At 43.4% G+C, this 13,971-nt stretch overlaps 1 protein-coding gene across 3 annotated transcripts in view; it reads right to left on the reverse strand.

Moving 5' to 3' along the window:
- The window catches only part of ADGRL1 (adhesion G protein-coupled receptor L1), a 526,256-nt gene that overhangs the window by 37,169 nt on the left and 475,116 nt on the right, over positions 1-13,971 (reverse strand). For all 3 annotated transcript variants that reach the window (XM_077262603.1, XM_077262602.1, XM_077262604.1), the window contains 4 exons: positions 13,157-13,248; positions 12,859-13,027; positions 10,783-10,990; positions 10,547-10,672 (listed from right to left, as the gene is read on the reverse strand). In XM_077262603.1, coding sequence (XP_077118718.1) covers positions 10,547-10,672; positions 10,783-10,990; positions 12,859-13,027; positions 13,157-13,248 — 595 coding nt within the window. The remainder of the gene's footprint in view (positions 1-10,546; positions 10,673-10,782; positions 10,991-12,858; positions 13,028-13,156; positions 13,249-13,971) is intronic.

A 13,971-nucleotide genomic window follows, 5' to 3' on the forward strand; every position in this document is an offset into this window, starting at 1 on the left:
TTTTGTTTTTTAAGGGAGACTTTAGAAACCCAATAATATTTAAAAAAATAAATAAATAGGCTTTCTATGGCCCACTGAATGAGAGGGAGAGAGGTGGCACACCCAGGAGTCAAGACTGGCACACAAGCTGAAAGGGCAATATTACTCTCCCACTGTTTTTTTATGTTTTTTTTTTTTTTTCAGGGAGACTTTAGAAACCAAATAATATTAAAAAAACCAAAAAAAAAATAGCCTTTCTATGGCCCACTGAATGAGAGAGAGAGGTGGCACACCCAGGAGTCAAGCCTGGCACACAAGCTGAAAGGGCAATATTACTCTCCCACTGTTTTTTTATGTATTTTTTGTTTTTTAAGGGAGACTTTAGAAACCCAATAATATTTAAAAAAAATAAATAAATAGGCTTTCTATGGCCCACTGAATGAGAGGGAGAGAGGTGGCACACCCAGGAGTCAAGACTGGCACACAAGCTGAAAGGGCAATATTACTCTCCCACTGTTTTTTTAGGTTTTTTTTTTTTTTTCAGGGAGACTTTAGAAACCAAATAATATTAAAAAAAATAAATAAATAAATAGGCTTTCTATAGCCCACTGAATGAGAGATGGCACACACAGGAGTGGCACACAAGCCCTGACTGAGGCCAATATTTTTCTCCCACTGACTGATGTAGTGTTTTTGTGTTGAGGTAGAATTTAGAACACAAATCACGGAAAAAATAAATAGGCTTTCTATGGCCCACTCAGTGAGAGATGGCACACACAGGGATGGCACTGTAGCAGAAATGCAAATCTTAATCTCCCACAAAAAAAAAAAAAAAAAAAAACAGGGACTGTCCTACAATTACTATCTCCCTGCAGTAATCTAAGCCAGGTATGGCAGGCAGCAATAGGAGTGGACTGATGCACAAATTAAATAAAAAGTGTGGACAAACAAAAAAGATAGCTGTGCAGAAAGGAAGGAACAAGAGGATATGTGCTTTGAAAAAAGCAGTTGGTTTCCACAGTGGCGTACACACAGCAATACAGCTATCACGGAGCCTTCTAGGGCAGCCCAATGAGCTACAGCGCTGAGGGGAAAAAAAAAAAAAAATAGCTTCCACAGTCCCTGCACACCGAAGGTGGTGTTGGACAGTGGAAATCGCTGCAGCACAAGCGGTTTGGTGGTTAGTGGACCCTGCCTAACGCTCTCCCTGCTTCTGACGAAGCGGCAGCAACCTGTCCCTAAGCTCAGATCAGCAGCAGTAAGATGGCGGTCGGCGGGAACGCCCCTTTATAGCCCCTGTGACGCCGCAGACAGCAAGCCAATCACTGCAATGCCCTTCTCTAAGATGGTGGGGACCAGGATCTATGTCATCACGCTGCCCACACTCTGCGTTCACCTTCATTGGCTGAGAAATGGCGCTTTTCGCGTCATTGAAACGCGACTTTGGCGCGAAAGTCGCGTACCGCATGGCCGACAAGCACAGGGGTCGGATCGGGTTTCATGAGACGCCGACTTAGCCAAAAGTCGGCGACTTTTGAAAATGATCGACCCGTTTCGCTCAACCCTACTCTTAAGTTTGCGTGAAATATCTAATGTTTTCATACCTTGACCAAGGCATTGCACTATTTAATGCTTTTCAGCAGCAGAGAGATCCTTTTTATTTCCCATATTGCTTGAAACCTGTGGTCTGCTTAATAATGTGGAACATCATTTTTAAGTAGTTTTCCTTTAATTAGAATCACCTGGAAAACTAATGATCACATGTGTTTAAGATTGATTTAAGTGATCCATTGAGCCCTGAGACACAATACCATCCACGAGTTTATTTGAAAAACAAAACAATTAAATCTTAATGACACTTAAATCCAATTTGCATAATAATTTGGAACATGGTGTACACTAGACATCTGAATACAGAGGTGCACCCACAAACAATATATAATTGGTTATTATGCAACCTCATAGATTGTAAGCTTGCGAGTAGGGCCCTCATTCCTTTTGGTATCTGTTGATCTATGTGTTTATTGTTATGCTTAATGTCCATTGTCTGTACAAGTCCCCTCTAAAATGTAAAGTGTTGGCACTATAGAAATAAAATTATTATAATTATTATTATTAACCGACCATTCCAAATATAAATTATAATCCACCACTGTGCACCCAGTAACTATAAATAGCCACTTTCCCCATTTAATATATAAATTAATTAGCACCTGTACTCTTTCCCCCAATTCATTACCAGTCACTTCATCCTCAACACCCCCCACTATGTACCTACCACTCTAACCCTAACTCCGATTCATTATAGTTACATGCCCCTCCCGCCCCAATTCATTGTCATGTCTTTCTCTCTCACCCTCTATTCATTATTAACTGCTCTACCCCACATTCAATACATCATTTACTCCCCCACCCTTAAAATTAAGTATTTGCTCTTCCCCTAGATCATCATTTGCTCTCCCCACCCCCTCTTCAATTGATCATTTGCTCTCCCCACCCCCACCTTCAATTAAATTGCTGTCCCCTGTCCCTCACACTGAATTTATCATTTTGCAGTCCCCCCACTTTAATTTGAAGTCCCCTTACTTCATTCATTGCAGTCCCTTATCACCTCCTCACTTCATCTGCAGTGCCCCTTCATCATTTGCAGCCCCCTATCCCCCTTCCATTTCATCATGAGCAGTCCCACATCAGACACATTTCATCATGTGCAGTCCTGCAGTCCCATTCTCCCACTTCATCATGTGCAGTCCCCTTACCCCCCACTTCAACATGTGCAGTCACCCTTACCCCCCACTTCATGTGCAGTCCATCTTACACTCCACTTTATCATGTGCAGTCCCCATTACCCCCCACTTCATGTGCAGATCACCTTACCCCCACTTCATCATATGCAGTCCCCTTTAACCCCCGCTTCATCATGTGCAGTCCCCCTTACCCCCCACTTCATCATGTGCAGTCCCCCTTACCCCCCACTTCATGTGCAGCCCCACTCCCCCTTCATCATGCACAATCCCCCTTACCCCCACATCATCATGTGCAGCCCCATTCCATCATACAGCCCCACTCTCCCCACTTCATCATGTGCAGTCTCCTTTATCCACTAAACTATCATGTGCAGCCCCACTCCATCATGTACAGCCCCACTCAACCTTCATCATGTGCAGCCCCACTTACCCCCTCACTCTATCATGTGCAGTCTCCTTTAACCCCCAAATTCCATCATGTGCAGTCTCCTTACACCTCCCACTTCATCACTTGCAGTTACCCACCATTAAATTTATTTTATAAAGAAAACAAAAAAGTTCTTTATACTTACCTCACCAGTCACTCCCCTGCAGTGCCTCTCTGCTTCTAGCATCCGGGTCATGTCGGCGCGTGCGTGAGGATGCCATTGCGCATGCCCAACACCTAACCTGGAAGTATAGAGAACATGAAGGGAGCAGTAGCTGCGCAGCCGTCAAGGTGACAGCCAAGCATAGCTCCTGGCCCCAGCGCAGACGTGTGCACTGACTGTGATGCGGCTGTGTCTGCTGCCGGCCACGTCACAGTACAGCAGACATGGCTGCGCACAATTTGCTGTGTGGCTGTAGCCACCACCAGGCAGCCGGCCCTGAACAGCAGCTGGGGGAGCGGCCCGGGGGGCATTTGCCTCTTTGCCACCTGGGCCAGTCAGCCCCTGCCGACGCTGCTTTAAGGGGTCCGCTGGGGTGATGTTATGGCAGCTAGATGGTATACCTTCCCACAGGTGAAGTATATCCCCAGGCCTTCCCAGTGTGTAGATGGTGAGAGGCGCAGAGAAGAACGAGGACACAAGGTTGCAGTCTCTTTACCTTTACTGAAGACTTCAGCATCCACAGTCCAGGGCACCAGATCACAGGGCAGGCAGAGTCCGGCTGGTTTGGAGGCAAATCCAGAGTTCCCTTGTCCAGGTGGAAATCAGTAGCCTTCCCTTGTGCTGCAGTGTTGTAGTTCCTTACTGCCTAAGGCTTCACATAAGGTCCTCACAGATGTAATGTCTCTCTCTCTGTCCCCCATAGTTGGATAGGACAATACCTGTATGACTGGTGGCTTGAGGCTGTTTATAGGGACTCTAGCACGCCCCGGCCTCTGAGGGGTGCCACCGTGCCTCCTGGTTGTAGGTGCGAACAGGTAACTTGCAATTAACTGTCCTGCCGGTCTCTGGAGTGAAGCATACGTAAGAGTCCTTACTCCCTCGGTGTTCCGGCTACCGGGATTCTGCGCCTCAGAAGGAGGCAGCCTGTGCAGGGCTGGTCCCCTTCTGGTATCCTCTCCTTTGCTCTGACTTCCTTCATGCTCGCTGCAATACAGTTCTGCCTTCTGAATGTCTCTTCCCAAGAGCTGTAGCATTTTAGGCTGCACGGCTCCTCTGCTTCCCTTCCCTCTGTCTTTCTGACAGGAACTGAACCCTTTCCCTCCAGATCAGGATGTTCTTAAAGGGAGTTCACCTTAAACAGGCTTAGAGCTCCCCCTTCTAGTCTGGAGTGTGAACATGTTGCATGAATTGTGTTACCTGAAAAAGAGTTCTCCTTCATTGCCTCCAAACATAGCATCACTCTCCCCGAGAGGAAACCAATACCACTGCGACGACCAGGACCCTGGGGCACCGCACTTGCTGTGAGGATTCTCACTGCCGGGAGCATTATCACAAGAATATGATTTACATACATGCGATCACATACAGACTAGAAGTGCGCAAGTGTATTGATTGAGGCCGGACACGTCTAGTTGGAATGTATCCGGAAGTATGCAAATTTCAAACTGGTGGAGGCATTATCTTCCGCTCCCAGCACCGGAGAATACTTGTGAATCCAATGTGAGGATTCACAAGTCTGCAGTCACACAGAGTGACTGCAGACTTGTTCCCTAAGGCTGGACAACCCATTTTAAAGAGAAACTTCAGCACCCTTGACCACATCAGACCCTTTCACTGTATAGGCAGTATTGTATGGCAGTATTATTTAGACTGCGTAGCAGATATGTGTGGGAAATATTGTTACATGGGCACTAAATAGAATTATTTTACTAGTATTTGGATCCTGTATGGAAGTATTATTTAGCCATTGTTTGGCGGTTTTATTATTTGGTCACTGATATGTAGGTTTTATTTGTTTTTGAATCAGTAGTTGGGTAAAAAGTACATATGTATCGCTATATAAACATTATATATATATATATATATATATATATATATATATATATATATGGACCTGGAGGAAGCCACATGTGGTGTCGAAACATGTCGCCCGTAAGGGATCAAATGTATGCAATACTGTTATTGAAGAAATCTGGAACTTTTTAATGGATAAATAAAAGGTATATTTTACTCTACCATTGGACTGATCACTGGAGAAACAAAACGTTTTTCTTTACATGTGTGGATTTATCCCAATCCGTTTTCCATGCGAACTGTAACAGGTTGGATGTATTCCTGTTTCTTCAAAGCGGTGAGCTAGCTTTGCCAAAAACTCTTATATATATATATCTACTAGCTGAAGAGCCCGGCGTTGCTTGGGCATAGTAAATATCTGTGGTTAGTTATAGCACCTCACTTCTCTTATTTTCCCATCACGCCTCTCATTTTCTCCCTCACACCTCTCATTTTCCCCCTCCTCTTATTTTCCCCCTCACTCCTCTCATTCCCCCCTCACGCCTCTCATTCCCCTCTAACACTTGTCATTTCGACCTCACATCTGTCATTTTCCGATCACTCCACTATTTTCCCTCACCTCTCATTTTGCACTCACATCTATTCATTTTCACCTCACACCTCTCATTTTTACCTCACACCTCTCATTTTCCTCAGTATATACATGTTTGTCATCTCCCTTATATAGTATACACCTGTATGTCATCTCCTGTATATAGTATATACCTGTATGTCATCTCCCCTGTATATAGTATATACCTGTATGTCATCTCCCCTGTAAATAGTTACAGTATACCTGCTGTATGTCATCTCCTCCTGTATATTGTATATACCTATGTGTCGTCTCCTCCTGTATATAGTATATGCATGTATGTCATCTCTTCTGTATATAGTATATACCTGTATATCATCTCCTTCTATATATAGTATATACCTGTATTTCATCTCCTGTATATAGTATATACCTGCTGTATGTCATCTCCTCCTCTATATACCTATGTGTCATCTCCTCTTTAATATAGTATATACCTGTGTGTCATCTCCTCCTGTATATAGTATATACGTGTGTCATCTCCTCCTGTATATAGTATATACCTGTATGTCATCTCCTTGTATATATAGTATATACCTGTATGTCATCTCCTCGTGTATATAGTATATACCTGTAAGTCATCTCCTCCTGTATATAGTATGTGCCTGTATGTGATCTCCTCCTGTATTAGACCTCATTCACACGTTGTTTGGTCGGTATTTTTACCTCAGTATTTGTAAGCTAAATTGGCAGCCTGATAAATCCCCAGCCAACAGGAAGCCCCCCCCCCGGCAGTATATATTAGCTCACACATACACATCATATACAGGTCATGTGACTGACAGCTGCCGTATTTCCTATATGGTACATTTGTTGCTCTTGTAGTTTGTCTGCTTATTAATCAGATTTTTATTTTTGAAGGATAATACCAGACTTGTGTGTGTTTTAGGGCGAGTTTCATGTGTCAAGTTGTGTGTGTTGAGTTGCGTGTGGCGACATGCATGTAGCGACTTTTGTTAGATGAATTTTGTGTGGCAACATGTGTGTAGCAACATTTTGTGTGTCGAGTTGCATGTGACAGGTTAGTGTAGCAAGTTGTGTGCAGCAAGTTTTGTGCATGGCGAGTTTTGCGCGTGGCGAGTTTTATGTGTGGTGCGTTTTGAGTAGGTGCAAGTTTTGTGTGAGGCAACTTTTGCATGTGTTGCAACTTTTGTGCATGTGGCAAGTTTTGCGTGAGCCGAGTTTTGCATGTGGCGAGTTTTGCATGTGGCGAATTTTGCGCGTGGCGAGTTTTGAGCAGTGACTTTTGTGTTTCGACTTTTATGTGGCGAGGTTGGTGTATGTGTGGTGAAATGTGTGCTGAGGGTGGTATATGTGTTCAAGTACGTGGTAGTGTGTGGCGCATTTGTGTGTGTGTTCATATCCCCGTGTGTGGTGAGTATCCCATGTCGGGGCCCCACTGTACGGTATATACTCTTTGGCACCATCGCTCTCATTCTTTAAGTCCCCCTTGTTCACATCTGGCAGCTGTCAATTTGCCTCCAACACTTTTTCTTTCACTTTTTCCCCATTATGTAGATAGGGGCAAAATTGTTTGGTGAATTGGAAAGCGCGGGGTTAAAATTTCGCCTCACAACATAGCCTATGACGCTCTCGGGGTCCAGACGTGTGACTGTGCAAAATTTTGTGGCTGTAGCTGCGACGGTGCAGATGGCAATCCCGGACATACACACATACATACATACACACACACACACATTCAGCTTTATATATTAGACATATACATATATATATATATATATATATATATATATATATATATATATATATATATATATATATATATATATATATATATATATACACTCACCGGCCACTTTATTAGGTACACCATGCTAGTAACGGGTTGGACCCCCTTTTGCCTTCAGAACTGCCTCAATTCTTCGTGGCATAGATTCAACAAGGTGCTGGAAGCATTCCTCAGAGATTTTGGTCCATATTGACATGATGGCATCACACAGTTGCCGCAGATTTGTCGGCTGCACATCCCAAAGATGCTCCATACAAGGCAGGATGGATCCATGCTTTCATGTTGTTTACGCCAAATTCTGACCCTACCATCCGAATGTCGCAGCAGAAATCGAGACTCATCAGACCAAGCAACGTTTTTCCAATCTTCTACTGTCCAATTTCGAGGAGCTTGTACAAATTGTAGCCTCAGTTTCCTGTTCTTAGCTGAAAGGAGTGGTACCCGGTGTGGTCTTCTGCTGCTGTAGCCCATCTGCCTCAAAGTTCGACGCACTGTGGGTTCAGAGATGCTCTTAGGCCTACCTTGGTTGTAACGGGTGGCGATTTGAGTCACTGTTGCCTTTCTATCAGCTCGAACCAGTCTGCCCATTCTCCTCTGACCTCTGGCATCAACAAGGCATTTCCGCCCACAGAACTGCCGCTCACTGGATTTTTTTTCTTTTTCGGACCATTCTCTGTAAACCCTAGAGATGGTTGTGCGTGAAAATCCCAGTAGATCAGCAGTTTCTGAAATACTCAGACCAGCCCTTCTGGCACCAACAACCATGCCACGTTCAAAGGCACTCAAATCACCTTTCTTCCCCATACTGATGCTCGGTTTGAACTGCAGGAGATTGTCTTGACCATGTCTACATGCCTAAATGCACTGAGTTGCCGCCATGTGATTGGCTGATTAGAAATTAAGTGTTAACAAGAAGTTGGACAGGTGTACCTAATAAAGTGGCCGGTGAGTGTATATATACAGTACAGACCAAAAGTTTGGACACACCTTCTCATTTAAAGATTTTTCTGTATTTTCATGACCATGAAAATTTTACATTCACACTGAACGCATCAAAACTATGAATTAACACATGTCGAATTATATACTTAACAAAAAAGTGTGAAACAACTGAAATTATGTCTTATATTTTAGGTTCCTCAAAGTAGCCACCTTTTGCTTTGATGACTGCTTTGCACACTCTTGGCATTCTCTTGATAAGCTTCAAGAGGTAGTCACCGGGAATGGTTTTCACTTCAAGGGTGTGCCCTGTCAGGTTTAATAAGTGGGATTTCTTGCCTTATAAATGGGGTTGGGACCATCAGTTGTGTTGAGCAGAAGGCTGGTGGATACACAGCTGATAGTCCTACTGAATAGACTGTTAGAATTTGTATTATGGCAAGAAAAAGTAAAGCTAAGTAGAGAAAAACGAGTGGCCATCATTACTTTAAGAAATGAAGGTCAGTCAGTCCGAAAAATTGTGAAAACTTTGAAAGTGTCCCCAAGTGCAGTGGCAAAAACCATCAAGCGCTACAAAGAAACTGGCTCACACGAGGACCGCCCCAGGAAAGGAAGACCAAGAGTCACCTCTGCTTCTGAGGATAAGTTTATCTGAGTCACCAGCTTCAGAAATCGCAGGTTAACAGCAGCTCAGATTAGAGACTTGGTCAATGCCACACAGGGTTCTAGCAGCAGACACATCTCTACAACAACTGTTAAGAGGAGACTTTGTGCAGCAGGCATTCATGGTAAAATAGCTGCTAGGAAACCACTGCTAAGGACAGGCAACAAGCAGAAGAGACTTGTTTGGGCTAAAGAACACAAGGAATGGACATTAAACCAGTGGAAATCTGTGCTTTGGTCTGATGAGTCCAAATTTGAGATCTTTGGTTCCAACCACCATGTCTTTGTGCGACGCAGAAAAGGTGAACGGATGGACTCTACATGCCTGGTTCCCACTGTGAAGCATGGAGGAGGAGGTGTGATGGTGTGGGGGTGCTTTGCTGGTGACACTGTTGGGGTTTTATTCAAAATTGAAGGCATACTGATCCAGCATGGCTACCACAGCATCTTGCAGCGGCATGCTATTCCATCCGGTTTGCGCTTAGTTGGACCATCATTTATTTTTCAACAGGACAATGACCCCAAACACACCTCCAGGCTGTGTAAGGGCTATTTGACCAAGAAGGAGAGTGATGGGGTTCTACGCCAGATGACCTGGCCTCCACAGTCACCAGACCTGAACCCAATCGAGATGGTTTGGGGTGAGCTAGACCGCAGGGTGAAGGCAAAAGGGCCAACAAGTGGTAAGCATCTCTGGGAACTCCTTCAAGATTGTTGGAAGACCATTCTCGGTGACTACCTCTTGAAGCTCATCAAGAGATTGCCAAGAGTGTGCAAAGCAGTCATCAAAGCAGAAGGTGGCTACTTCGAAGAATGTAGAATATAAGACATATTTTCAGTTGTTTCACACTTTTTTGTTAAGTATATAATTCCACATGTGTTAATTCATAGTTATGATGCCTTCAGTTTGAATGTACAATTTCCATAGTCATGAAAATACAGAAAAATCTTTAAATGAGAAGGTGTGTCCAAACTTTTGGTCTGTACTGTATATATATATATATGTATATATAACAAGAACAGCTGTTAAGAATATTGAGGACCCTACTTTGCTTTTTGCCAAGGACTCAATTTTCTATAAAACTGGCCCCATCCCAAGATGTAAATTTGAAATGCAAGCCTTCACTGCCTGTATCGACCACCTGGAATTGAAAGGTAATGGTCGTCGCAATGTCGTGATGTCTGACATTACGTGTCACTTTACAATTGATTAACTTTGCAAAACTAATCATTTCTTAAAAATGGAGTAACGAAGGAGCCGGTGTGAGTTATGGCAAGGCCTGGGAGGAGGATTCTTACTTGTCCAACGACAGAGAGTAGAGCTAAAATCTCTACCCAAAACTTTTTTTTAGGTTCACTTTTGTGAAGTTTTGTTTTATTTTACAAAAATTCCTTCTAAAAATCATAAATTGCTGAAAAAATAATTGTTCTTGCTTCAAGTAATCAATCTCACCAGTGGCATTGTATCCTGGGGAAGATGGACTGAAGCCCACAGACTCGGTGATCAGCGTGTTGTATGGGCTGCTGCCAACACGACTCTGCAACACAGGATTTGTCAGCAAGTGGTTTCCCATTGTGCCTGGGGGGAGACGATAAACAATAGTCAGTCTTCTGGATCCAGGACCAGGAAGACATAATGAAATGTCTTGTAATACTGTATATAAGACATCGGCAACCGCTGATACTCACCTCTGTTGAGAGTCGGGGTGCTGTTAAGGTCTCCAGCAATGAAGGACGATTCTGTCTGTTTCCTCACTGTATCGTTCCACATCCTGCGGATTCGGCTCTGGGTGTAATATCGACTATTAACGGTTGACTTCAAGGTGCCATGTTCAGCTCCTGGGCCCCTCACGCAACAGTAGGAGTGTCTCAGACATTTACTGTACTCTTTATGTACCTGTATGGGCAGTGGATTCTCAATATTAGCAGTGAGGTAGCACAATTCTGGGGCATCCTGACTCCTCGATATCCAAGCATCCCTCAGCATCATCTGTGGTTTGGTGTGAGGTCCTATAGAAACTATACAATGGTGCAGTGCAGTGTTCCCAACCTGTGGTTCTCACTGCTGAAAAACGACCGTTCCCAGCAAGCCCTGACACCCATGGCCCCTGGGAGCTCTATTTTTTCTACACCCACATGTTAAAGACTACTATTTTAGAATATAATACATATGGACCAGATAAAAATCTTGTAAAGAGTACCTAAACATTTTTTATATAAGGGTCCAAAATCCAAGGCACCAGACATTTTCCTCTAATCAATTGGTTTATTAAGTTACAGCATACAGAGAGCAAATAACATGCAACGTTTCAGCCACATAGGACCTTTGTCAGGCCATAAGTGAAAGGAAGTGTACCCTTATGGCTTAACGAAGGCCCTATGTGGCCGAAACGTTGCATGTTATTTGGTCTGTGTATGCTATAACTTAATAAATTGATTAATCGGAGGAGAGTGTCTGGTGCTTTGGATTTTGGAGCATTGGATGATTTGCCCATGGTGTAGAGAGTTGTATCAAGCCTGCACAGACTGTAGAGTAGTTCTTGGGAGAGAACCATTTGTAAACTTTAGTTATCTTCCATCTGTTGCAAAGTTATATGCTGCACTGCTGTCTTAATGACCAGGATATGTTCTTTTAGAAGTTGCTTTCAACTGCTGCTCTGCAATGTCTTCACATTATATTCAAACAGTTTGTGTATAGAAATTCCCCTGTCTGATTACAGGGGTGGGGAGCAGAAAGGCTCAAATAGGGGTATTCCAGTACACAAACTGACTTAATAAAGTATGTGGATCTTTGCTGAGCCGCAGTTGAAAGGCACTTCTAAAGTAGCATAAATTGGCCATTGAAGCAGCACTGCAGCGTAATATTCTGGGAAAAAAAGGAATCAAAATTAGGCAATGAAATATATTACAAAAATTCATAACTTTGGAATGTTGTTATGATACTTAAAGGGAAAATGTCACCATGTTTTTACTACCTAATCTAAGAACAGCATAATGTAGGGACAGATTCCCTGATTCCAGCGATGTGTCACTTACTGGGCTGCTTGCTGTAATTTTTATGGTATCACTATTTTTTCAACAGGAGATTCTCACTACAGGACTAGTAAACCTGCTGTCAGGTAGTCCAACCACACCCCCACTACTGATTGTTAGGTTTCTGCCTATGCACAGTATACATAGAAAGCTGCCAAACAATGATGTTGGTGGAATTATACAGAGCTCAGCATTCAGAGCACTGCTAGATCTGTCACATATAGATGTTTTTAAATCAAAACTACTGCAAGCAGTAAAGTAAGTGATACATCGTTGGTATCAGGGGCTCAGCTTCTACATCATGCTGCTATCAAATGGGGTAGCATAAACCTGGTGATAGATTCCCTTTAATTAAAAAAAAAATTGTAGTTACTCTTCAAAAAGAGACAGCTACAGTAGTTTTTCCAAACTAGTAGTGGTCAATGTTTTTAAGATGTAACTTCTTTTTCAGTACGGTGATTTCTGTACCATATATCTCGGCAATCTGCAGTGGTAGAGCTCTCATACTGATCTTACATTGTGTGTTTGCCGTTATCTGATTTGTAAAAGAGTATCTGCTCTATGTACCAAAAATACGGTAAGTGTTTTGGCGGTTAGTGAGTTCCAAGTGTAGCGGGTTTTCTAGGTTTCTGGAGAGTATAATTGCAGTGGAGTGTCCTTCAGCTGAGGCCATGTTATTTGTGAGATTCCCCGCAAGCTTTATGTTACAGATGTGATGCCCTGAATGCTAACCTTCTTCTGGAGAGCGCAATGGAAGATAAAGATGAACAAGCCTTGCAGAGCATTAAAGGTCGTAAAGAGATAAGCCAGAACCAGAGACTCCTTATTAATGAACAGAAGTCCGAATGCCCAAGTGAGACCAAGGAGGAAGAGCAACGTGACAGCTCCCAAAGCCCAGGACCTAAGAAAAGAGAAAAAAACACATAAGTTCTTGAAAACATAACTAATAAGAAAGGGCGAAGGCGAAAGCATGGAGAGTAGGGGAGAACACAGGAGAAGAGAAGATGTAGGATTTGCCAAGAGCTCTCACTTGATGTTCTCCAGGCGGCTGGAATCCGGCTTTAGGACAGAAGAGGAGCGCAGCATCTTGTGAAGAGTGACCAAGAGGATTAGGAGGTTCACCTGGAGTGAAAAAGTATAGACTTTACATGGGAGAAATGGGGAGATACATGGTAATGAAGGATAGGAGGCCCCTGTCTGCCCCATTCAATGACTATTGGGACAATTCCTCAGTCCGTTGTCCAGTTACAGGAGAAACCACCAAACAGAAGAGGGCCTTTGTGCAACAACAATATATGGGCCCTTTGCAGCCTAATACCTCATCACAAACCAACCTGGATCTGGAGGTGGATGTGGCCCCCTTACCTCTTGGGCCCTTCTACGAGTGCCCAGGTTGCACCAATGGTATGTCCACCTGTCCCTGTGGACAGCATAGTCCTACTTCAAATTACATAATCGATTTTGGAACAGGGGATGGCACAAACCTGACTTTGCCCCACCACCCTCCATGAGGTCCCCCCATTATCACCTATGTCGGTCATATAGGGTTACTTTCAGCCCAGCAATTTTTTTATGTTTGGTTGTTGAGTTCTGTATCTTCTCATAATTATGTAGAGCTTAAGAAAATATGTAAAACATAAAATAAATGAACGTGGCATGAAAGACTAGAACACTTCCCAGTTCCCACAAACTCTCTCCAACCTGAACCTGGACCTGCATACAGAATGATATCCATATTTTGCCACAAGTGTAAAATGCCCTTGTCAGAGCAAGTCTTAGTGTAGTAGAAAACATACGGAGACTGCGCCTTAGAACGCCGCAGGGCCGATCTGCCATCAAAGTTCT

This window comes from Ranitomeya variabilis, chromosome 5 (genome assembly GCF_051348905.1).
Source record: "Ranitomeya variabilis isolate aRanVar5 chromosome 5, aRanVar5.hap1, whole genome shotgun sequence".
Classification (NCBI taxonomy): Eukaryota; Metazoa; Chordata; class Amphibia; order Anura; family Dendrobatidae; genus Ranitomeya; species Ranitomeya variabilis.